This window comes from Amphiprion ocellaris, chromosome 24, assembly GCF_022539595.1.
Source record: "Amphiprion ocellaris isolate individual 3 ecotype Okinawa chromosome 24, ASM2253959v1, whole genome shotgun sequence".
Lineage (NCBI taxonomy): Eukaryota > Metazoa > Chordata > Actinopteri > Pomacentridae > Amphiprion > Amphiprion ocellaris.
In genome coordinates, this window is record NC_072789.1 from 18,105,825 (window position 1) to 18,132,543 (window position 26,719).

At 39.9% G+C, this 26,719-nt stretch overlaps 1 protein-coding gene across 1 annotated transcript; it reads right to left on the reverse strand.

Annotated features, from left to right (window-relative positions):
• Window positions 1-41: 41 nt before the first annotated feature.
• On the reverse strand, window positions 42-26,487 carry senp7b (SUMO specific peptidase 7b). Its single transcript, XM_055008296.1, has 20 exons — window positions 26,220-26,487; window positions 25,680-25,785; window positions 24,991-25,211; window positions 23,032-23,275; window positions 22,018-22,195; window positions 20,925-21,022; window positions 17,728-17,823; window positions 16,762-16,795; window positions 16,221-16,415; window positions 15,567-15,829; window positions 15,435-15,493; window positions 15,226-15,342; window positions 14,877-14,996; window positions 14,716-14,808; window positions 14,208-14,284; window positions 12,327-12,379; window positions 11,846-11,889; window positions 11,040-11,108; window positions 2,083-2,233; window positions 42-228 (listed from the first exon to the last, which is right to left on the reverse strand). Exons 2-20 carry the CDS (start codon window positions 25,782-25,784, stop codon window positions 85-87), a joined length of 2,361 nt encoding a protein of 786 aa, XP_054864271.1. The 5' UTR covers window position 25,785; window positions 26,220-26,487; the 3' UTR covers window positions 42-84.
• Window positions 26,488-26,719: the final 232 nt, after the last annotated feature.

Genomic DNA, 26,719 nt, shown 5'->3' on the forward strand with positions numbered 1-26,719 from the left:
AGACACTGAGTTCCTTCAGAATAAGAGTCGGAGTCGCGGCGTTAAAATAAATACTTTTATTTTATAAAACAGGAAGTAGAATGTCTATGGTGGGTTGGTTCTGACCCTGTTCTGGTTCTGGTGCAGCTTCAGGATCAGACTCCGGATCTCATGGCGTTTCTGTCGCACTCGCTGCCGCGGAAACCAGCCGTACAATCGCAGCGGGAGGTCAAAGTCCACCACGGGGTTCTGGGCCAATCAGAGAGCTCCGTTTAGCTGCAGGATTTTTTTCATTTAAACTCTACATTTAACTAATTAATGATCATAGTTAACGAGGGAAAATATTAAATATTTTAAAATGAATTATTTTAATTAAGTTTTAGATGTTTAAATGAAATTATTCTGCTGGTTTAATATTTAATTAAATATTAAAAGTCATAAAAAATTATAATATTTTTGTCAAATTTCAACATTATTTTCTGAAATTCTAATAAATGAAAATGTCCAAAAAATATAAAAATAAACACATCATAGTATTTTTAATATTTCATATAGTTTCTGATATTTTATTTATATTTGACATTCATCTAAAAAAACAAACTGACATTTTAGTTATATTTCTGAGCATTTATCACATAGACTTCAAATTAACTGAGTTAGTGTCTTTGAGTGCCTTTAAATCAAAACTGCGAGTTCTTGAGGCCATTTCCATAGCTTGCACGTGTTTTTTATAACTTGCTTGTAAACTTATTATTGTATTATTTTTTATTTTTTTATTTTTAATTTTTTAAATTTCTTTTTGGTATTTTAATCATGTTATAACTGTGTAAATTCATAACTGTGTTTTGTGTTTGCTGCTGCCTATCTTGGCCAGGACTCCCTTGAAAAAGAGGTTTTTAATCTCAATGGGATCTCTCCTGGTTAAATAAAGGTTAAATTAAAAAAAAAAAAAAAAAATAATAATAATAATTATTTAGATTTTATTCTAGAAATAAATGAAAGATGTCAATAAAATACCAAAAATGTCCCTGAAAACCTGAAAATAAAATATCTGGTAATTGTATTTAAAACATGTATTTATTTTTTAAAATATATATTCTAATATTTAAATAACAAAATATCTGGAAAATGTTTAATAAATATTTGAGATTTTAATTATATTTTATAGACATTTTTCAGAAATTCCAATAATAAATTAAATTTGTCCAAAAACTCTCAACATATTCCTGATATTTTAATAATAAAAAATATCTGACAAAAAAATAGTAATTCCGATATTTTACATATTTCATTTACATATTTATTATTACTACTACTACTGCTACTACTACTATTATTATTATTATTATTATTATTATAATTATTATTATTATTATTATCTATTACATATTTTATTTTGGGGGATATTTCAGATATATTAAAAATAGATGTACAATTTTTAAAAAGAAAGAAAATGTGATATTTAATCATTTTTTGAGTTTTTTTCCTATTTTTGGACATTTTTTTCTGATATTTTAATTATATATGTGGTTAATTTTTTTAGATAATTTACACATTTTCCAGATATTCTAAAAAATAAAAAAAATAAAAATGTCCCTGAATATTTATATTTTTCTAATATGTTAATAATTTTGTAAATATTTTCTAAAAACTTTTATATTTTTTCTGTGTTGTTGTTATTTAAAATATTAAATCTAATTTTAAAAATGCATTTTCTGATATTTTAATAAAAGGTGTAAAAAAAAGAAAATGTGATATTAAATCATATTTTTTGAGTATTTGTTATTTACATTTTTTTGATATTTTTGTTCATTTTTCAGAAAGACTCATATTTAATGAAGGATTCCCTGAAAGCTTGAAGTGGTTCCATTTTTTGAGAGTAATTTTGATATTTCATGCATATTTTTATATTTTATTTATATAGAAATATATAGAAATTTTAAAAATAAAATATCAAAAATGTCCCTGAAAATGTACATTTACGTTTTTCTGACATTTTAATAATTTTCTAAATATTCTTTAAACGGTTGGGAATATTTTCCCTGCATTGTTGTTATTTAGTTATCTGTTGCTGATGACATCACCAGTCCAGGTGCGTCCTACCTGCAGGAAGCTCTCCACGTACTGCAGCAGGTAAACTCCACAGTCACTGCTGTTGTCCTGCTGAGGAACTCTGCAGCTGCAGCTCCTCATGCGGTCGCAGGAAAACACACGAGGAGACTTCCTGCGGACGTCCCACTCCACCTGCAGGTAGCTAATCAATAACAATCAATAACTCTCTGATCAATAACCAATAATAATCAATAACAATCAATAACTCTATGATCAATAACAAGAACACAGAACAAACGTCTGACGAGGTTTTATTAGTTTTATTGTTGAGATTTTTTTGACATTTTATTAAGATTTTAAATATATAAAAATTGTTTTTATTCATATTATTTAAATATTAATATTCAAAAATATTATTTATTAATGTTTATTAAATACAATATTTAACAAAATATTAATTTATATTATTTAAATATTAATATGTACAAATATTTATATTATAGATATAAATATTTTTAGATTTTCAATGACGTTCACGACAGGTTTAGATCATTTCTATTTTTGCTATATTTTATTAATATTTTTCATAATTCTATTAAAACTTTAGAAGGATTTTTATCAGTTACATTTCTTAATATTTGTTTTTTTTAAATTTCATTCATATTTTTATTAGAATTTTCTGACATTTTCCTTGTTTTATTGATTTTATTACAATTAATTCATATCTGATTAATTTCATACATTTTACTGTTGAGTTTTATGTTTTCAGTATTTTTTAAAGAATAAAATTCTTTGATATTTTACTGTTTTTATTTTACATTTTGACACATTTTATGAAACATTGTTTCTGATATTTTCATGATTTTTTATTTTCTTTTTATTGAACATTATAAAATACATTAAACATACAGCTGGTACATAATGGCTGAGTTTTTTCCTTTTTTCTCCCCCTCACTCCTCCAAATGCAATGTCTTTAAATTAAACATGATATTCAAAAAACAAAAGAAAATATAAATGAAAAACAAAAAGGTAAAGCCCTCCTCGTTCTTTTACTTTAAATCGAATCAAAGAATGACTGTTCCTTTCCAAATACACAAATTATGGTACCAGTGCAGTGAACATAGTAAAATAAAGTAAATAAATAAATAAACAAACAAGAACAAACCTACCAACTTCTGTAGCTATGAACTGTTTTTTCCCACTACGTACATCTCAGATAAAAGCAGACCTGATCGGTTTTATGTTTTCTGTCCAGTTTTCCCAAATTCTTTCAAATCTTTCCACCTCCGGTCTCATAGAGAAAGTTAGCTTTTCCATCACATAAATATTGTGTATTACCTCAGCCTTAGGGGCCTCACTCTTCACCCATTCTCTGGCGACTGCTTTTTTGCTGTGACGACCCTCCACCTGGACACCAGGTGTTCCTGTTCAGGAGCTGAGGGTCGTCAGCTGATTGAGCCACACCTGCTGGGATCAAGTGGCTCAAACTGCATCAAACCTCCTTCACTTCCAGCGTCTGTCTCTCTCTGACAGGAGCTGCTTCCTTCTGGAGCTCCAGCAGCCTGGTTTGGGTTTGGTTTATAGTCTTCAGTGCACCTTGCTGGTTTGGTTTTGCATTACAATAAAGCCTTTTTTTTAGTCACCACCCTGTTGTTGTCTCTCTGTCTTGTTGCAGCTTCAGAGCAGAGTTGTAATAGTTTGCAATCAGCATTATTCCATAAATATGTCTGTCCCCAAATCTAGTCAAATTTCCATCCAGTTTCCCCAGATATAGAACCTCCAATGTACATGGAAGATCTACCTTCAGTATTTTATCCAAAACATGGAAATGATCCGCTTTATCAGCTCCACATCATCTCCAACACTCTGCCCTCATACTGAGGACTTAGGTCTTCCAATGCCTTATATCATTTTGAAATCAGTTTATTCCCCAGATTTGATTCATCTGCTGAAGTAAACATCTTAATGAGTTCTGACCCCTTCCCCCCATGGTTCCCCCCAGTGGTTCCCCCCAGTGGTTCCCCCGAGTGGTTCCCCCCAGTGGTTCCCCCCATGGTTCCCCCCAGTGGTTCCCCCCATGGTTCCCCCCATGGTTCCCCCCAGTGGTTCCCCCCATGGTTCCCCCCATGGTTCCCCCCAGTGGTTCCCCCCATGGTTACCCTCATGGCTACCCTCAGTGGTTCCCCCCAGTGGTTCCCCCCATGGTTCCCCTCATTGTTTGTTCTAGATAATGCCTTAATTGTACGTACCTGTACTGATCCAGGTTCTTTAGACTATATTGGTCTTTTATCTCCTGAAAACTTTTAATCTCCTTGTTTCTTAAAAGTTCCCAGAGTATCGCAGGTCCCCTGTTCCAGTTTTTTAAACTCTTATCTGATCTATTTGGTATGAATTTGGAATCATACGGATCCATGTTAACAGTCTACTTTGTATTCTCAAGTAATTTTTCACTATTAATTCAAACCAAATCTTCAATGATACATCCAAGCATGGGTTTATTCCTTCTCCAACATGTTTTCTCAAGTCACTGTCCCCTATTACAGCCTGTATAGGAACTCCATCTGTTGTTCTGGCCTCAGTTTCTCTACATCTGGCTGAGTAGGAAGGGTTGTATACAATATTCTGATTTGTGCAGCTTGATAATAGCTCTTCAGGTGAGGAAGTGTTAGCCCTCTTTTGTTTTTAGGTAAGTGCAGCGTTCTGTACTTGATCCTCAGGTCTATCTAGAGATTATTTTATTCCATTCCCTGAATTCATGTTGTGTTTCCTCCACCGGTAGACTGTGTAACAGGTACAGAAGCCTTGGTAGCACATTCATTTTACCACGTCCACTCTGTCTGTAATGCTCAGTGTTTCCTCCAGGATTTCCTCCAGCAGCGGCGGCGGCAGGTTCTCCAGGGAGTAAGTTTAGAGATTGTTTTATTTATTTCCTCATCTGTAAGTTCATCAGTCTGAGCCTCATTGTGATCTTCTGTGGTTCGTGGTAAATTTAAATTGTCTAAAAGCTCTTCCATGTGGGGTTTATTACAAGCCTTAGGTTGAGCATATAGATTTTTATAGTAAGCTTCAAACCACTTTTGAATTTCTTGTTTTGTTCACTGTTGTTCCTGTATGTGGGTCCCTTACTTTGTAAATATTGTTTTTTGCCTGCTGTTTTTTTCATTTATATGCCAACAGTTTAGTTGATTTACCCCCAGCTTCATAATATCTTTGTTTTGTGAACAGTAGATGTTTTTGGATCTCATTTATCGCTGCTCTCTTTTTTTAATTTCCTGATTTATGTGCCCTTTCAGTCTGTCCTCATGCTCACTTTCTAGCTTTTTTAGGTCTGATCTTAGTGTTTCAGGTTTGAAGTGTTTTACCTTTTCTAAATATGCTGTTCTGGCTTTTATCTTCCCTCCCATTACAGCCTGACATGCATCCCACAGCACCATCATCCTTATCCTCTATGTACGTCTCAAGTTCCTTCACTATTTCTTCTTTCATGTGTCCTTTTAATATATTTGAATTTAATCTCCAGATTGTTGTTTTCTCGCTCACCAGATGTAGTGTTAAATACAGGGGGCAGTGGTCTGATAAATCCATTACTCCTATATCACATTTTTCTACCCTACACATATCTTTATTATACATAAAGAAATAATCAGTCCTCGAGTACATGTTATGTGGTGACGAGTAATAAGTAGAATTCTTACTCATGGGATTCAGATCCCTCCATACAGCTACAATTCCCAGTTCAGACGTCAGATCTTTAATTTTTTTACTTATTGAACTGTTCTGTATTCCACCTGCTGAGGAGTCTAGCTGTGAGTTCAGTCTGTGGTTCAGATCACCTCCAGTAATCAGAAGTCCCTCTGACGTCATCAGGGCCAACATCTGGCTATAAAATCTCCAATCAGAGCCTGGAGAAGTATAGATACTAAGAAGAGTCACCACCTCTCCCTCTAGTTTCCCCTGAACCATGATAAACCTTCCCTCTTTGTCCCCTGTAACAGATATTTTTTCAAATGAAATCCTCCCTGAAATTAGAATTTCCACCCCTCTCTGGTGTCCTGATCTGTAGGAGGCTGAGAAGATTTGGTTATAATCATTCCTCTTAAGCTTTGCATGTTCCTCCTCCATCAGGTGGGTCTGCTGCAACAATATCACCTCTACTCCTTACTTTTTCATCCTATCCTTTTGGTTGGGTTGAGGTCACCATTTACATTATATGAGGCTACTTTACTGCAGGTTGTGGGTGTTGTCATTGTTCTCTGTTCCCCTGCTTTGTGTCTCTCTCCTCCCTTTCATGTTTAACCATTTTGCTACAGAAACAGTGAACTTTAAACGCCGTATAACAGAAGTTTAACAAAGAACAAGATACTAAACGAACTTCCTTCATTGAGGTCTGATTATTGACCTTCTCTGATCTCTGATGTTCAGTCTGAGGGACGCCCTCTGCTCCTGAGGGTTAGGGGGTCCTCACTAATAAAGTCCACAACAGCCGTAAGTGCTGCCCCGACTCCTGGAATTTATGAGGAAAAGATTTTCAACCAAAACCTGAATAAATCACTACCATCTTGAAAAGATAAAGTTCCATGTTTCTCACCTCAGTTATCCTAACAGACCTGGGATATTTCCTGGAAACAGCCTAATCTTCACCTTAGGATGTTGTATTTCATCAGTTATCCCAGTTTCTCCTGAAGGCTTGTAGTTTCTGTTGGTACCTCTGCTGCGTCTCCATTGTCCGGTTAACATTCTTCGAACGGCTGGTTGTCCACGTTAGCCACTTGATGTGCTCTGTCCAGTCCTCCGCCGGTTTCATCTGTCCAGTCCTCTGCTGGTTTCATCTGTCCAGTCCTCTGCTGGTTTCCGCTGGTTTCATCTGTCCAGTCCTCTGCTAGTTTCATCTGTCCAGTCCTCTGCTGGTTTCCGCTGGTTTCATCTGTCCAGTCCTCTGCTGGTTTCATCTGTCCAGTCCTCCGCTGGTTTCATCTGTCCAGTCCTCTGCCGGTTTCATCTGTCCAGTCCTCTGCTGGTTTCCGCTGGTTTCATCTGTCCAGTCCTCTGCTGGTTTCACCTGTCCAGTCCTCTGCTAGTTTCATCTGTCCAGTCCTCTGCTGGTTTCCGCTGGTTTCATCTGTCCAGTCCTCTGCTGGTTTCATCTGTCCAGTCCTCTGCTAGTTTCATCTGTCCAGTCCTCTGCTAGTTTCATCTGTCCAGTCCTCTGCTGGTTTCCGCTGGTTTCATCTGTCCAGTCCTCTGCTGGTTTCCGCTGGTTTCATCTGTCCAGTCCTCTGCTGGTTTCCGCTGGTTTCATCTGTCCAGTCCTCTGCTGGTTTCATCTGTCCGGTCCTCTGCTAGTTTCATCTGTCCAGTCCTCTGCTAGTTTCATCTGTCCAGTCCTCTGCTGGTTTCCGCTGGTTTCATCTGTCCAGTCCTCTGCTGGTTTCATCTGTCCACTCCTCTGCTAGTTTCATCTGTCCAGTCCTCTGCCGGTTTCCGCTGGTTTCATCTGTCCAGTCCTCTGCTGGTTTCCGCTGGTTTCATCTGTCCAGTCCTCTGCTGGTTTCATCTGTCCAGTCCTCTGCTAGTTTCATCTGTCCAGTCCTCTGCTAGTTTCATCTGTCCAGTCCTCTGCTGGTTTCCGCTGGTTTCATCTGTCCAGTCCTCTGCTGGTTTCCGCTGGTTTCATCTGTCCAGTCCTCTGCTGGTTTCATCTGTCCAGTCCTCTGCTGGTTTCATCTGTCCAGTCCTCTGCTGGTTTCATCTGTCCAGTCCTCTGCTGGTTTCATCTGTCCAGTCCTCTGCTGGTTTCATCTGTCCAGTCCTCTGCTAGTTTCATCTGTCCAGTCCTCTGGTGGTTTCCGCTGGTTTCATCTGTCCAGTCCTCTGCTGGTTTCCGCTGGTTTCATCTGTCCAGTCCTCTGCTGGTTTCCGCTGGTTTCATCTGTCCAGTCCTCTGCTGGTTTCCGCTGGTTTCATCTGTCCAGTCCTCTGCTGGTTTCCGCTGGTTTCATCTGTCCAGTCCTCTGCTGGTTTCCGCTGGTTTCATCTGTCCAGTCCTCTGCTGGTTTCCGCTGGTTTCATCTGTCCAGTCCTCTGCTGGTTTCATCTGTCCGGTCCTCTGCTAGTTTCATCTGTCCAGTCCTCTGCTAGTTTCATCTGTCCAGTCCTCTGCTAGTTTCATCTGTCCAGTCCTCTGCTGGTTTCCGCTGGTTTCATCTGTCCAGTCCTCTGCTGGTTTCATCTGTCCACTCCTCTGCTAGTTTCATCTGTCCAGTCCTCTGCCGGTTTCCGCTGGTTTCATCTGTCCAGTCCTCTGCTGGTTTCCGCTGGTTTCATCTGTCCAGTCCTCTGCTGGTTTCATCTGTCCAGTCCTCTGCTAGTTTCATCTGTCCAGTCCTCTGCTAGTTTCATCTGTCCAGTCCTCTGCTGGTTTCCGCTGGTTTCATCTGTCCAGTCCTCTGCTGGTTTCCGCTGGTTTCATCTGTCCAGTCCTCTGCTGGTTTCATCTGTCCAGTCCTCTGCTGGTTTCATCTGTCCAGTCCTCTGCTGGTTTCATCTGTCCAGTCCTCTGCTGGTTTCATCTGTCCAGTCCTCTGCTGGTTTCATCTGTCCAGTCCTCTGCTAGTTTCATCTGTCCAGTCCTCTGGTGGTTTCCGCTGGTTTCATCTGTCCAGTCCTCTGCTGGTTTCCGCTGGTTTCATCTGTCCAGTCCTCTGCTGGTTTCATCTGTCCAGTCCTCTGCTAGTTTCATCTGTCCAGTCCTCTGCTAGTTTCATCTGTCCAGTCCTCTGCTGGTTTCCGCTGGTTTCATCTGTCCAGTCCTCTGCTGGTTTCATCTGTCCAGTCCTCTGCTAGTTTCATCTGTCCAGTCCTCTGCCGGTTTCCGCTGGTTTCATCTGTCCAGTCCTCTGCTGGTTTCCACTGGTTTCATCTGTCCAGTCCTCTGCTGGTTTCATCTGTCCAGTCCTCCGCTGGTTTCATCTGTCCAGTCCTCTGCTAGTTTCACCTGTCCAGTCCTCTGCTGGTTTCATCTGTCCAGTCCTCTGCTAGTTTCATCTGTCCAGTCCTCTGCTGGTTTCCGCTGGTTTCATCTGTCCAGTCCTCTGCTGGTTTCCGCTGGTTTCATCTGTCCAGTCCTCTGCTGGTTTCATCTGTCCAGTCCTCTGCTAGTTTCATCTGTCCAGTCCTCTGCTAGTTTCCGCTGGTTTCATCTGTCCAGTCCTCTGCTAGTTTCATCTGTCCAGTCCTCTGCTGGTTTCCGCTGGTTTCATCTGTCCAGTCCTCTGCTGGTTTCCACTGGTTTCATCTGTCCAGTCCTCTGCTGTTTTCATCTGTCCAGTCCTCTGCTGGTTTCATCTGTCCAGTCCTCCGCTAGTTTCACCTGTCCAGTCCTCTGCTGGTTTCCGCTGGTTTCATCTGTCCAGTCCTCTGCTGGTTTCATCTGTCCAGTCCTCTGCTAGTTTCATCTGTCCAGTCCTCTGCTGGTTTCCGCTGGTTTCATCTGTCCAGCCCTCTGCTGGTTTCATCTGTCCAGTCCTCTGCTGGTTTCATCTGTCCAGTCCTCTGCTGGTTTCAGGACGTCCACCTGGAGCCCTGGGGCCACCATGTCCTTCATTCCCTCCTCCGCTGTGTTGTAGAGGCGCATCTCTCCCTCGTAAAAGACCCGGAGTTTCGCTGGAAACAGCGTCTGAAAGCGTATATTCTTTTCTCTTAGTACCTTCTTCGCCTCCATGTATTCTTTGCGTTTTCTCAAAATCTCTGGTGCATAATCGTGGTCTAGAAACACCTTTCTCTCCTCGTACATGAAGCCCTTTTTCTGCCACGCTATCTTGATCAGTTCTTCTTTACTTATAAGTTCTTCTTTACTTTGTAGGTTCATCACAGTTATTTATTTCTACGTTTATTTAATAGGGACAGAACAAGAAGCATTGTTACAATAACCAATGCCATGTTCATAGGTCAATAGCTAACAGCTAATTCGCAGACCAGGTCTGGATCTAGGTGGGGATTCTTTGGAGACTAGAACCCGGTGGGCTCTTTCAAGCTTCAGCTCAAATGATGGGGGTAAATCCAACTTCTCCCTGAGGAGGTTTTCAACAACAGTGGTCATCGACTGAGCGTTTCCCTCTGCTCCTTCCTTGACCCCGTGGATCCGGACGTTCTCCCTCCTCACACGGCCCTCCAAGTCCATCATTCTGGTCTGGACCTGCTTCTGCAGCTCCATGAGCTCCAGAGTGGTTTCCTCCAGATTCTGAATACGCTGCTCTGTTTCCACGATCCACTTTTCAGCTTCATCTATCCTGTTGTTTGTCTTCCTGATATCGTCTTTGATTTCTTTCAGGTTTTCAAAGTTCTCGTGATGGAACTCTCGTATCTCATGTAAGATTGTTTCCAGGTCTGCCATGTTTTTAGCCGGTTGTTGTGTTTCTTCTGCTTCTTGGCTCGGTTGCGTTGCTAGCTTGGCTTTCACTCAGGCAATCACCTGTTGACTCAGTTAGCTTGTCCGCTAGTTCGGCTAACTCACCTGTTAGCTTAGCTGGCTCGTTATATTGCTCGAGATCCAAAACTGCGTTTTTAATCAGCTTTTTCCTCTGGTCTTAATCATTGCCCTCACTTTCACACTAAAACTGATAGGTTTATGGGACGGTTTTAATCTCAGTGTTGGGAGCTCTGATTTTATGCTGCTGCCATGATGGGGTCAGGCCAGAAGTCCTCCATCTTCATGACTTCTAACAGTTTAACATTTCTCTTCACTTTTATCAATTAAAATCCAGTATTTTCTGACATTTTATTAGAATTTTTGAAATAATTTATCTATATTTCATCATTTTACTATTTAGTTTTAATTTTCTGTATTTTTTAAAAATAAAATTGACATTTTACTCATTATTGGGATATTTTCTCAACATTTCCGACACTGTACTGACATAGTTTTAATGTATTTGTGATATTTTTATGTAGTTTCTGAATATTTCTCATGCGTTTAATAAACTGAAGAGTTATTTGAGGATAAACTCACTCTCTGAGGAGCCGACAGACGTTCTCATGACATGACAACTTCAGAGAGTCCATGACCAGAATACACGGCCTGCAAACAATCAGAGGACAACCAGAAGACGACAATCAGAAGACAATAATTAGAGGACAACAATCAGAGGACGACAATCAGAAGACAACAATTAGAGGACGACAATCAGGGGATGACAATCAGAGGACAGTAACCAGAGGACAACAATCAGAGGACGACAATCAGAGGACAGTAACCAGAGGACGACAACCAGAGGACGACAATGAGAGGACAACAATAATCAGAGGACAACAATCAGAGGACAGTAACCAGAGGACGACAACCAGAGGACGACAATGAGAGGACAACAATAATCAGAGGACAACAATCAGAGGACAACAATAATCAGAGATGAACAATAATCAGAGGACAATTAGAGGACAATCAGAGGACAACAACAACCAGAGGACAACAATCTGAGGACAGAAACCAGAGGACAGCAATGACAGAGAAAACAGGAAAACACAAACTGAAAAGTTTTCTCAACCAAATATTATGAATTTTACACATTAAAACCAAAAGTAAAAACATAAAACACAAAACATCCAGAATAAATCTCCAAAAGTTTCACAATAAAGACAAAAAGAAAATCACAAGGATGGAAACAGTTAGATTTATTATAACGAAACGGTTCAGAGTGAAATAAAAACTATAAAAACATCGACAGAAAAACCAACAGAAGCATCAGAGAAGCTGCAGACAGACAGAAAAACTGTAAAAATAATAAAACAAGAACAATAAGACAGAGAGAAACCAACCTCTGTAACACTAAGTCCTTCTGGCAACCCTGAAGACTGCAGTCCTGGAGATAAACAACCAGTCATAAGAAGAAAACAACAACAACGACCGATCAGAAAACAACAACAACTACACTTACAGTGCTTTGATATATTTATAGTGTATTTATACTGTTTTTATATATTTATAGTGTATTTATACTTTGTTTTTATATATTTATAGTGTATTTATACTTTGTTTTTATATATTTATAGTGTATTTATAGTGTGTTTTTATATATTTATAGTGTACTTATACTGTGTCTTTATATATTTATGGTGTATTTATACTGTCTATATATTTAGTGTGTATTTATACTATGTTTTTATATATTTACAGTGTATGTATACTGTATTTTTATATACTTATAGTGTGTTTATACAGTGTATTTATAGATTTTCTCGGTACTTTCACGTTTCCAGCATATTCAGAGTATTACTGAGTATCAGTCAGTTTATTTACCGGAGGCTGACTGGATCTCAGGTTCAGTTTTCCTGCAGGTCGTTCTGATGCAACTGGAATAAAGAAACACCATGAAGGACCAGTTACTGGGAACACTGGGAGCAGTGGAGACACTGGGGACACTGGGGACACTGGGGACACTGGGGACAGTGGGAACACCGGGGACAGGGGGGACACTGGGGACAGTGGGAATACTGGAGACAGTGGGAACACTGAGGACACTGGTGATTCTGGGGACAGTGGGGACGCTGGGAACACTGGAAACACTGTGGTCAGTGGGGACACTGGAAAAACTGGGGACAGTGGGGACACTGGGAACAGTGGAGACACTGGGAACACTGGAAACACTGGGACACTGGGGACACTAGGGACAGTGGGGACATTGGGGACACTGGGAATAGTGGAAACACTGGGAACACTGCGGACATTAGTGATTCTGGGGACAGTGGGGACACTGGGGATACTGGAAACACTGGGGGCAGTGGGGACATTGGGGACACTGGAAAAACTGGGGACAGTGGGGACACTGGGAACAGTGGAGACACTGGGAACACTGGAAACACTGGGGACAATGGGGACACTACGGACAGTGGGGACATTGGGGAGACTGGGAATACTGGAGACACTGGGAACACTGAGGACATTGGTGATTCTGGGGACAGTGGGGACACTGAAAAGACTGGGGACAGTGAGGACACTAGGGACAGTGGGGGCATTGGGGACACTGGGAATACTGGAGACACTGGGAACACTGAGGACATTGGTGATTCTGGGGACACTGGGGACACTGGGAACACTGAAAACACTGGGGACAGTGTGGGTACTGGGAACACTGAGGACACGGGAACACTGGGGACACGGGAAACACTGGAGACAGTAGGGACACTGGAAACAGTGGGGACACTGGAAAGACTGGGGACACTGGGGACACTGGGAACACTGGGGACAGTGTGCACACTGGGAACACTGGGGAAACTGGGGACACTGGGGACATGGAAAACACTGGAGACAGTAGGGACACTGGGGACACTGCGGACAGTGTGAACACTGGGAACACTGGGGACAGTGTAGACGCTGGAGACAGTGGGGACACTGGAAACACTGGGGACACGAGAAACACTGGAGACAGTGGGGACACTGGAAACACTGGGGACAGTGTGAACACTGGGGACACTAGAAACACCGGGGACACTGGGAACACTGGAAACACTAAGGACACTGGGGACAGTGTGGAAACTGGGAACACTGGGGACACAGGGACACTGGAAACACTGGGGACACTGGAAACACTGGTGACATTGGGGACACTGTGGACACTGGGGACACTGAAAACACTGGGGACAGTGTGGACACTGGGAACACTGGAAACACTGGGGACACTGGAAACACTGGGAACACTAGGGACACTGTGGAAACTGGGAACACTGGGGACACGGGGACACTGGAAATCCTTGGGACATTGGGGACACTGGGAACACTAGGGACACTGGAGACAGTGTGGAAACTGGGAACACGAGGACACTGGAAACACTTGGGACATTGGGGACAATGGAAACACTGGGGACAGTGGGAACTCTGGGGACAGTGTAGACGCAGGGAACACTGGGGAAAGTGTAGACGCAGGGAACACTGGAAACATTGGGGACACTGGGGACACTGGAAAGACTGGGGACACAGGGACACTGGAAACACTGGGGACACTGCGGACATTGCGGACACTTGAAACACTGGGAAGACTGCGGACACTGGGGACACTTGGAACACTGCGGACACTGGGAACACTTGTGACACTGGAGACGCTGGGGACACTTGGGACACTGGATATTTGGGTAAACTAAACCATGATGAAATGTGTAAAAGCTGAAACAGCTTCAGGTTCACCTGCTGACGGCTGGAACTGCTCATGACGATTCTCCTGCAGTCCAGGAAAACAAACGACAACCAGGAACCAGTGGGCTCTGGAGACACACAACAAGAACCACAATATGAACTACAACCAGAAACCAGTGGGTTCTGTAGACACACAAGAACCACAACATGAACCACAACATGAACCACAACATGAACCACAATCCGGAACCACAACATGAACCACAATCCGGAACTACAACATGTACCACAATCCGGAACCACAATATGAACCACAATCCGGAACCACAACCAGGAACCAGTGGGCTCTGAAGACACACAACAACTTATCTGGATTCACACTGATTTAAACTGGATTCATATCTGGATTCACACTGATTTAAACTGGATTCATATCTGGATTCACACTGATTCAAACTGGATTGATATCTGGATTGCTGCTGATTTAAACTGGATTCATATCTGGATTCACACTGATTTAAACTGGATTTTTATCTGGATTGCTGCTGACTGAACTTACTCTTGATTGACAGGCACAAACAGGAAGTCTTTGGTGAAGATGTCCACGTGACGGGTCCAGGTCTTGACCCTCTGGTGTCTCACCTGGTGGTCTCTGAAACAGAACACACACTGAGCCTGGAGCTGTAGAACTCTGGGTTAACCTGCAGGTGGCATCCTTACGAGACGGACGGGTCGTCCTCCCTGGCTGCTCGCCGTCGACTCAGCTGGCGGAAGAAGAAGCTGCTGAAGACGTGACTTCTGTCAGGAACCGAACCGCCGACGCCCTCCAGGAAGAGGAACCTGAGACAGGAGAAACCTGGTGGTAACCGATAGTAACTACAGTCTGAACAGAGACGCCTGGTGGTAACCCACGGCAACTACAGTCTACCTGGTGGTAACCGATGGTAACTACAGTGAGATCAGAGACACCTGGTGGTAACCCACGGCAACTACAGTCTGAACAGACACCTGCTGGTAACTAAAGGAAATATTAATGATTAATAATCAATGATTAATAACTGTGACTGACTTGAGGTAGAAGTCGATGATGACATCATTGAGGAAGTTTCCTTCCTGCAGACAGACCAGATCCTCATTGGTCACCGTGATCCGTCCTTTACTGGGAGCTTCAGGATACTGGATCAGCCTGGAGACCAGAGCAGGGTTCATAGGTACTGATTCTACCGGTGTTACTCGTTCTACTGGTCTTACTGGTTCTACTGGTCTTAGTGGTTCTACCTGGTGGGCAGCTCAGCAGACGTCCTGGTCTTGTTCCTGAGGCTGCAGCTCAGCCGGTTCTGAAAGCAGAAGAGCTTATTTAGTGTCTTTAAACCATCAGGACTCTTTAATCTTGAAGACCCGGGTCCTCACCTCGGGGTCGGAGGTCTTCGGAGGACCAGAGGACCTTCTGACGGTGGAGTGTCCCAGCAGTCGGAGGAGGTGCTGGTCCAGAGGAGGAGGGCAGCTGTGCAGGAGCAGCAGTCCATCAGCCCAGTCCAGAGGAGACGCCGGACCAGAACCACAGGACCGGCCCTCCTGGTACGGATCCATGTCCAGGATGGAGGCCAGCAGGGCCGCCTGAAGCTCCTGCAGCTGCTCCTTCAACACCAGCAGAACAAAGGAGCAGGGAGGACCTGCAGGAACCAGGAGGAACCAGAACCAGGAGGAACCAGACCAGGAGGAACCAGACCAGGAGGGACCAGATGAGCGGGGACCAGGAGGAACCAGACCAGGAGGAACCAGACCAGGAGGAACCAGACCGGGAGGGACCAGACCAGGAGGAACCAGACCAGGAGGGACCAGACCAGGAGGGACCAGATGAGCGGGGACCAGGAGGAACCAGACCAGGAGAGACCAGACCAGGAGGGACCAGACCAGGAGGAACCAGACCAGCAAGGACCAGGAGGAACCAGGAGGGACCAGGAGGAAGCAAAAGGAACCAGGAGAGACCACATGAATGAATGAACATGTTTTAGATCACAACTCTGTATCGACCATCAGACTGCAGCAGCTTCAGAGTCTTACCGGAAGAGGTCTGGATGGCCAACAGCTCCTTCTGCAGCAGGTTGGCCTGAGCGTCCGTCACCCACAGGAAGAGCAGCGAGGGGGCGGGGCCTTCCCAGGATGCCAGCAGAGCCCCGCCCTGAGCCACGCCCCCGTCCCAAACACCATAACCCCGAACCTGAGACGCCACCACCGTCACCTCCCCTTCTTCAACGCCTGGAACACAGAAATGAGCACGGATTGTGTCAATCATCTGGAAATTAACACTCAAAAGTCTCAAAAATCCGGAAATTAACACAAAAAGTCTAAAAAACCTGGATATTACCATAGAAAAGTCTTTAAACCTGGATATGAACACACAAGACTGTAAAAAAAACCTGGATATTACCATAGAAAAGTCTAAAAAAAACACTCTGGATATTACTGTAGAAAAGTGTAAAAAAAAAAAAACCCTGGATATTATCATAGGAAAGTCTAGAAAACCTTTGAAACACACCACGGCTTCATTGTAAATGTCTTTTTTGGCAGGATGTTTACTTTAACGCTGGTGATGATTCGTTACCTTTGACAGGAATGGTGATGGCGTGTTCAGTGACCTGAGGAGAAAACAGGAGAATTAAAACAGGTTTAACATGATATTTTATTATTGTGGTGTTTAACAGAACACCTGAACATGATTTATTATTATTATTATTATTATTATTATTATTATTATTATTATTATTATTATTATTATTATTATTATTATTATTATTATTATTATTATTATTGTGGTGTTTAACTGACAGGACTGAGGATGTTTCTTAGCTCTTGTTGGTTCAAACACACAATGAAAGAAACCAAAAAAACCTGGAACCCTGAAAACCCGAGAGTCATTAAAGCTGAACACGCTGCTCTGAGCCAATCAGATTGCTGCGTTCAGACAGAAGTGTGTGTGTGTGTGTGTGTGTGTGTGTGTGTGTGTGTGTGTGTGTGTGTGTGTGTGTGTGTGTGTGTGTGTGTGTGCTGGAAGTAGACCAGGAAAAAGGGAAGCCAGTCTAAAGTGTTGAAGCTGGACAGAATCGTTTCATCAGTTTGCTGCCAGAGAACACAGTCAAATGTGTTTGTACCAACTCCAACATGCGTGTAACGTAAACGGAACATACATGTGCAAATCACACTTGGAGGACGAGCACAGACAGAAGAGGCTCAATCTATACAGTACATTAAAGAAAAGTCCACAAAGTCAACAACTGTCATGGATATTAACGCACAAATGTGTATAAAACCTGGATATTAACACGCTTATATGGATATAAATGGATAAAAGTGTTAATAATATGGATATAAATGGACAAAAGTGTCAACAATATGGATAAATGGACAAAAGTGTCAATAACTTAGACATTAATGGACAGCAGTGTGCACATTTTCAAACTAAAAACTGTGCTTTTCAAAATAAAAGCTCCTTATTTCCCAGACTAGAAGGACTTTTATGCTGAAAGTGTTTGAATGACTTCAGGATTGTTCAGGTGAACTGTTGACTCACCATCATCATCCCGTTGGTGTCGGCCTCCATCAGGCCGGCGTGGAGCGAAGCAAACGGCAGCTGCAGGAAGGAGGGCGGAGCCTCAAGTGAACTCACCTGTCAGACAACACACAAGTGTAGCTGAACACACAACAGACACACAAACTGCATCCGAAGGGTTCATGTTGATGTTTACCAGGAAATGATCCACAAAGTCTCAACTAACAACCTGTCAGACTGATTAAACAGCAACGACACACAACAAGGACACACAAACACCAAGACACACAACAAGGACACACAAACACGTACAAACACACACAAAGACCAGGGACAGACGCAAACACAACACAAAAAGATTCAGATTCAGTGCAAACTGAGACACAACCAGCTGTTAGACACACAAAAAGTCGACTAGAGACAGAAATGAAAGCAAAGAAACACAAGAGGAACACAACCAAAGCAACCAGAGACACAACAACCACACACACTCACAAAATAAGTCAAGACAAAACACCAAACAGCAACAAAGACACACAAAACTCTGAAAAAACAGGATATTAACACATAAAACTGGACAAAACTGGGATATTAACACACAAAATGTCTAAAAACTGGATATTAATACACAAATCAGTACAAAGTCAGTGTAACAACACACCTGAGTGCCTAAAACCAGGATCCTAAGGCATAACAGAGTGAATAACCTGGATATTAACCAGAGTTGTGGCAGTTAAAGAGCTGTGATCAGAGTTAGTGCTGGTTGTGGGTCATGTGTTGGTCTCCAGGTGGACTCTAAATGAAACCTCCTGGATCTAACAGGACTAACAGGAGGAGGGTGACCTGGAGGTGTTTGTGTTTACGGCTATTTGTTCTACACAATAACACACTGTTGTTATTATTATCAGGGCTTCTCCATGTTACACTCTGTTCTCATCACTGAGGGAACATGGAAATGCTGCCAAAAACATTCTGGTAACAGCACAATTCCCCCGGTTTAACATTTAAAAACACAATGGGACGGAAATATGGAGAAAATAACTCAATAACCTGGATATTAATGGACTAAATGATCAATAAACTGGATATTAACACACTAAAGGATCAATAACCTAGATATTAAAGGACTAAAGGATCAATAACCGGGATATTAACACACTAAAGGCTCAATAACCTGGATATTAAAGGACTAAAGGATCAATAACCTGGATATTAACACACTAAAGGATCAATAACCTGGATATTAACACACTAAAGGATAAATAACCTGGATATTAAAGGACTAAAGGATCAATAACCTGGATATTAACACACTAAAGGTTCAATAATCTAGATATTAAAGGACTAAAGGATCAATAACCTGGATATTAACACACTAAAGGTTCAATAACCTGGATATTAAAGGACTAAAGTATCAATAACCTGGATATTAAAGGACTAAAGGATCAATAACCTGGATATTAAAGGACTAAAGGATCAATAACCTGGATATTAACACACTAAAGGATCAATAACCTGGATATTAACACACTAAAGGATCAATAACCTGGATATTAATGGACTAAATGATCAATAAACTGGACATTAACACACTAAAGGATCAATAACCTGGATATTAACACATTAAAGGATAAATAACCTGGATATTAACACACTAAAGGATCAATAACCTGGATATTACAGGACTAAAGGATCAATAACCTGGATATTAAAGGACTAAAAGATCAATAACCTGGATATCAACACACTAAAGGATCAATAACCTGGATATTAATGGACTAAAGTATCAATAATCTGGATATTAACACACTAAAAGATCAATAACCTGGATATTAACACACTAAAGGATCAATAACCTTGATATTAATGGACTAAAGGATCAATAACCTGGATATTACAGGACTAAAGGATCAATAACCTGGATATTAATGGACTAAATGATCAATAAACTGGACATTAACACACTAAAGGATAAATAACCTGGATATTAACACATTAAAGGATAAATAACCTGGATATTAACACACTAAAGGATCAATAACCTGGATATTACAGGACTAAAGGATCAATAACCTGGATATTAAAGGACTAAAAGATCAATAACCTGGATATCAACACACTAAAGGATCAATAACCTTTTATATTAATGGACTAAAGTATCAATAATCTGGATATTAACACACTAAAAGATCAATAACCTGGATATTAACACACTAAAGGATCAATAACCTTGATATTAATGGACTAAAGGATCAATAACCTGGATATTAAAGAACTAAAGGATCAATAACCTGGATAATAAAGGACTAAAGGATCAATAAACTGGATATTAATGGATTAAAGGATCAATAACCTGGATATTAAAGGACTAAAGGATCAATAACCTGGATATAAACACACTAAAGGATCGATAACTTGGATATTATTGGACTAAAGGATCAATAACCTGGATATTAACACACTAAAGGATCAATAACCTGGATATTAACACTTTAAAGGATAAATAACCTGGATATTAAAACACTAAAGGATCAATAACCTGGATATTAAAGGACTAAAGGATCAATAACCTGGATATTAAAGGACTAAATGATCAATAAACTGGATATTAACACATTAAAGGATAAATAACCTGGATATTAACACACTAAAGGATCAATAACCTGGATATTAAAGGACTAAAGGATCAATAACCTGGATATTAACACATTAAAGTATCAATAACCTGGATATTAAAGGACTAAAGGATCAATAACCTGGATATTAAAGGACTAAAGGATCAATAACCTGGATATTAACACATTAAAGGATCAATAACCTGGATATTAAAGGACTGAAGGATCAATAACCTGGATATTAAAGGACTAAAGCATCAATAACCTGGATATTAACACATTAAAGGATCAATAACCTGGATATTAAAGGACTAAAGGATCAATAACCTGGATATTAAAGGACTAAAGGATCAATAACCTGGATATTAACACACTAAAGGATCAATAACCTAGATATTAACACACTAAAGGATCAATAACCTGGATATTAACACATTAAAGGATCAATAACCTGGATATTAAAGGACTAAAGGATCAATAACCTGGATATTAATGGACTAAAGTGTCAATAATCTGGATATTAAAGGACTAAAGGATCAATAAACTGGATATTAACACTCTAAAGTCTCAGTAACTGCAGACTGCTGTCCAGGTGAGTCCCACCTGGTCTGATCTTTCTCTACAGGATTCGTCCAATCGGCTGCTGCTTTGTAACATCCTGGTTTCTTCATCTTCATCCTCCTCTTCACTCGAAAGGACAACTGAAGGAAAAGCAGATTGAGAAACCTTTATTTGAGACAAAGAACAGGAAAAAACAGTTCTTTTCATGTTTTTTCACGGTAGACATTTAGAGTGGCGTCTCTTTAAACCAACCAACAGTGGAAAACCTCCAGATAATTCACTTTATCATTATTCCAGACCTAGAAAAACAGCAAATCCTCCATTTACGAAGCTAAACCAGCCACTGCTCCACATCATTCCACTGCTGTTTCTCACACTGAGCTGGGCCTTTAAATTTGATGGAAAATTTGCTGTAATTACCAGAAACATGCTGTAAACACCAGTTGTTTACAGGCCTGCTGACCCACAAACATGACGCACTTTAAACACACAACAAACACTTAATAGACACACAAACTGGGTCAGTCTGCAGTCCTCAACTGGGAACAAACAGGACTAGTTTGAAGGGAAAAAGGGTCAAAAACCTGGACGATAATGCAACAAAGAACCAAAAATATGGATATTAATGCAACAAAGTACCAAAAATATGGATATCAATGGATTAAAGTACCAAAAATATGGATATTAACAAACTACAGCATCAAAACCTTGGATATTAATGGACTGAAGGACGAAAAACATGGATACTAATGTACTAAAGAGTCAAAAACATGGATATTTATGCAACAAAGTATCTAAAATATGGATATTAACACACTAAAGTGTCAAAAATCTGGATATTAAAGCATAAAAGTGTCAAACACCTGGATATTAACGCACTAAATTACCAAAAATGAGGATAATTATGTACTAAAGTGTAAAAAACCTGGATATGAATGGACTAAAGTAGGAAAAGTATGGATAATAATAGACTAAAGTACCAAAAATATGGATATTACTGGACTAAAGTAGGAAAAATATGGATACGAATGCACTAAAGTACCAAAAATATGGATATGAATGCACTAAAGTATAAAAAAGTGTACATTAACATTGTGGAAACGTGTCAGACAGAACTGGACTACATGAAACTCACTGGGTTCCGTCTGACTCGGCTTTCTTCGAGTCGGACTGGGTTTTGGTTTCAGTCTCAGATGCAGGACGGTGGATCTGTTGTTCTCTCTGAACTCAATCCATCTTTGCCTCTCCTTCTCCCGGATGTCCTCCTTCACGTCCAGGCTCCGCCCCCTGTCCGGGCTCCGCCTCCTTTTTACCTTTATTGTGAAATATTTTCAGGCTGTAATCAGTATTTTTAGCTTTATTGTGAAATATTTTCAGGCTGTAATCTCAGTTTTATTGTGAAATATTTTCAGGCTATAATCTCAGTATTTTTAGCTTTATTGTGAAATATTTTCAGGCTATAATCTCAGAATTTCTACCTTTATTGTGAAATATTTTCAGGCTGTAATCTCAGTATTTTTAGCTTTATTGTGAAATATTTTCAGGCTATAATCTCAGAATTTCTACCTTTATTGTGAAATATTTTCAGGCTGTAATTTCAGTATTTCTGCCTTTATTGTGAAATATTTTCTAACTATAATCTCAGTATTTTTACCTTTATTGTTAAATATTTTCAGGCTGCAATCTCGATATTTTTACCTTTATTGTGAAATATTTTCTGTCATCTCAGTATTTCTGCCTTTATTGTGAAATATTTTCCGGCTATAAACTCAGTATTTTTAGCTTTATTGTGAAATATTTTCAGGCTATAATCTCAGTATTTCTAGCTTTATTGTGAAATATTTTTTAACTATAATCTCAGTATTTTTAGCTTCATTGTGAATTTTTTTTTAACTATGATCTCAGTATTTTTAGCTTCATTGTGAAATATTTTTTAACTATAATCTCAGTATTTTTAGCTTTATTTTGCAATATTTTCGGGCTATAATCTCAGTATTTTTACCTTTATTGTGAAATATTTTGTAAATATAATCTCAATATTTTTAGCTTTATTGTGAAATATTTTCAGGCTGTAATCTCAGTATTTTTACCTTTATTGTGAAATATTTTTGACTGTATTTCTACCTTTATTGTGAAGGTGAGCTCTGACCTGTTCCTTCCTGTCTCCGCTGCACTCCACTGTCCTCCATCGTTGTAGTCCTGGCGGTGAAGGACTTGGACTCCCAGCATGCCCCTCAGGTCGCAGCGCTGCCAGAGAGTCCAGAGAGTCGCCCGTTTCCACGGCAATGCTGGGAGGACGCTCACCTGATGACAGGACGCTTTTTTTCTTCTGTGGTGGAGGCAGGTGGTGTTCAGGCTGCAGCAGGCGGTCAGACGCTCTCTTTGGACGCCACCTGGTGGACGGACCGAGAAGTGCAGCTGAAAATAAACAGCTACATTTTTTTTTAAATCCCCCCAAAAAATGTCAAAAAAATCCAAAATAAAATAAGAAAATTATTTAGAAGGTTTTTTTTTTTTAAATCCAGAAATAATATGCCAAAAAAAATTCAAAATAAAAAAACAAAAATATCTCTAAACTTATTTAAAATCCCAAAAAATGTCAAAAGATCTAAAATAGGAAAATTATTTGAAAAGTTTTCAAAAATGCAGAAAAAACATGCCAAAAATATCCAAAATGAAATAACAAAAAAATCAGAATTTTTTTTAATTCAACGAAAAATCCAGAAAAAATATGCCAAAAAATCCAAAACAAAAAACAAAAATATCTACAAAGTTTTTTAAAGTCCAGAAAAAATATTCAAACCACAAATATTGTACTAATTCTTCTTAAACATCTGAAGAGTGTCAAAAACAAGAAAAATATTCATAAAATCTGTAAAAATATCACTAATTTATCAGAAATTGTCTTGATTAAACCTGAAAATATCGTTAAAATATTTGTAACATTTTGCAAAAAAAGAAGTGTAATTAATAAATTAACTAGCAAATTGTCTAAAAAAAATCTCTGAAAAATATAATAAAAATATCAGTAAAAGCTGCTGAAAACTGATAAAAATAATATGAATATATGTGGAAATAGAGTGAATAAAATCTCTAACAGAGATAAACAATAGTTCAGTAAAATATGAGGGAAAATATTTTTTTAAATGTTTAGAATGTATATGAATATATAGGTGACAAAGTATTAAAAAGCAAATATAAAAATATGGTAAAAATATTTCTGGAACCTCTTGGAAACAAATTAGTAAGATTTATTTAGGAAAAAAATGAAAAAAATAGTACAATATTAGTATTGTTTCTGACAACACAGAAGTTTAAAAAAAATCTCTCCTAAAACACAAGTAAAAATGTGTAACTGTCAGAATACCTGCATTAAAACAATAATAAATAATAAGATAAAATAAAAATTAATTATTTAATAAAAATAAAAATATTAGCATGTCTGAATATAATAAATATCTGAAAAAAGCTGCAAAATCTCAAAAAAATTATCAAATCAATGAGTTCATTCACTAAAATTCTAAAATCTGAAGAGTATGATTAAAATACTTCAGAAAAAAATGATAAAATTTGTTTTAAAAAAATGACAAAAGCAGTAAAATATCTTTAAAAATGAAAAAAATCTGAATATAATTATTCAATTATCTCGTAAAATGTGTCAAATATAAAAAAGAAAAAACTAAAATACAGATTTACAAATTGTAAAATAACCACAGAATATTAAAAAAAAACCAAATCAGAATTACCAATAAAAACTTTCCACTATAAATAAAATATCTGAGAAAAAAGTCAAAGAAAAAATAAAATAAGAGAATGATACTAATATATATCCAGAAATATCTCAATAAAATATTCAATTCAATTTTATTTATATAGCGCCAATTACAGTCAAATTGTCTTGAGATGCTTTCCAAAACCCATATGCCTGAACCCCAGAGCAGCCCTAAGGAGACAGTGGCAGGAAAACACTCTTTTAACAGGGAAAAAAACCTGGAGCACAACCCGGCATTAACACTCATTAACTACTAGTATTAAAATATTATAAACTGTGATAATAAATCAGACATAAAACTAAACCTCTGTCCTCCATTTGGATCAAACTTCTCACCTGTCAGAACAACAGGACGACTCGGCTCTCTGTCCCGGCTCTGATTGGCCGCCGCGGCTTCCTGCTGAAGCTCCGCCTCCGTCGAGTCCCAGCAGCGTCTTCACCTCGTCTCTGAATGGAGCCTGTAGGGGGCGCTGCACCGCCTTCCGTCTCTCTGAGGACACGCCTTTCCCAGCATGCACTCTGGCAGCACCGACTCTGGTGGGCCAGCCCCCGTAACCCTGTCCACAGCAGGACACAGAAAAATACCACCTTAAATACATTAACACATAGGACCAACAGGTCACACAATACCACCTTAAGGGATTTAAACAGACTACTTTAAAGTTCATGCAACGTTAACTGACTCTCAATCAATAATTCTACCTTTATACTGTCAGGTATACCACTTTAAAGTTCCACCAGCGCATCATACCACCTTAAATGAGCCACATGTTAACCACTAAAAGATGCCAACAGATGTGCAGACAGGGTCACAGACAGCGACCCTTCAACTTGAGCAATACCACCTTAAACGACACAGCGATAAAGACTGATGCTCACAGTTTGACAATACCACCTTAAAAGCCCCAAAACATTTGGAGAGAGTTTTCAGATCAATAATTCCACCTTAAAGGACCCACAACTGGGACAGAGAAGTGTTGAGCAGAGTGATACCACCTTAAAAATACAAACAACTGTGATACCACCTTAAGAGTAGGGGCAGGGCTCTGGAGGCTGGCCAATGGGGACTGGTGGGCGGAGCTACAGTCCACTTCCTGCTTCTTCTTGGGGATCCTGAACGGAGACGACATCCTGAAAACACCAACTTTAAATATTAATATTAGTGGAATAAACCATCAATAAAATTTTTAAAATCGCATTGTTTAAAAAATGAAATTAATTTACAGAAGTTATTGAACAGTTTTCAGCAGCCAGTGCTTTAAAAAATACTACATAAAACCTTTAAAAACTCAATAAATAAACTAAATACAGAAGTCCAGACTCAGAAATCCTCCGTTTGTTGTCTGTTTTTGTTTTATTTCAGCTAAAATAGAACAAAAACCAGCTTATCTAGTCAATTCAGGACAAAGTTAAAGCCACTTGGACAGTTTTTACTTCAGTTTACTCTCTGAAACTTTAAGAAGTTCGTTTTTCTACTGCTCAGAGACAGAAAGCAGACTTGAATTACCTCCAACTCGGTGATGCTAACTAGCTGCTAACTAGCTGCTAGCCTCCAACGTACCAACCTGATGTAGCCGGCTAGCTGCTAACTAGCGGCTAAGTAGCTGCGAGCCTGCCTGACTTCCAGCCGGCTCGGCGGGGAGCTGAGCTAGCTACTGGCCGCCGTGCTGCGGGGGAATGTCGGCGAGGTGTCCGGTGGGCTCATGTGGCGGAGGAGAGGCGCTGTCCGGCTGCTCGAAGTGGAAAAAACTGCTTGAAAGGAGCCGCCAGTCGACAGGGAGACGCCGGTACGACAACAAACTGCTCTCCTCAAAACACCAGCGGCGCGGTGACGACATCGAAGCGTCCCAACGTAAGGACGTAAACGGCGTCATCGCGTCACTGAAAAAATTTGTAGTTTTTTTTGTCTGCTTTATTAAAAACCGAACATTTGGAGAAACTACGTTAAAAATAACAGCAAAATGAGAATTTCATTAATTATTGGGTTATTTCGGACAAACTTTCTTTTATTTTGATGAGGTTTGTGTCACATCCAGCTGGTTCCTCATGAGTTGGAGAACTTCTG

Excerpts from the sequence above, each read along its gene's own strand:
- senp7b (XM_055008296.1), bottom strand. The coding sequence starts at position 25,784 with ATGTCGTCTCCGTTCAGGATCCCCAAGAAGAAGCAGGAAGTGGACTGT. Across the intron at positions 21,023-22,017 it reads GCCGAGTCAGACGGAACCCA|TTGTCCTTTCGAGTGAAGAG; the intron begins GTGAGTTTCATG and ends CTTTTCCTTCAG. Across the intron at positions 16,796-17,727 it reads ACACCAACGGGATGATGATG|GTCACTGAACACGCCATCAC; the intron begins GTGAGTCAACAG and ends TTTTCTCCTCAG.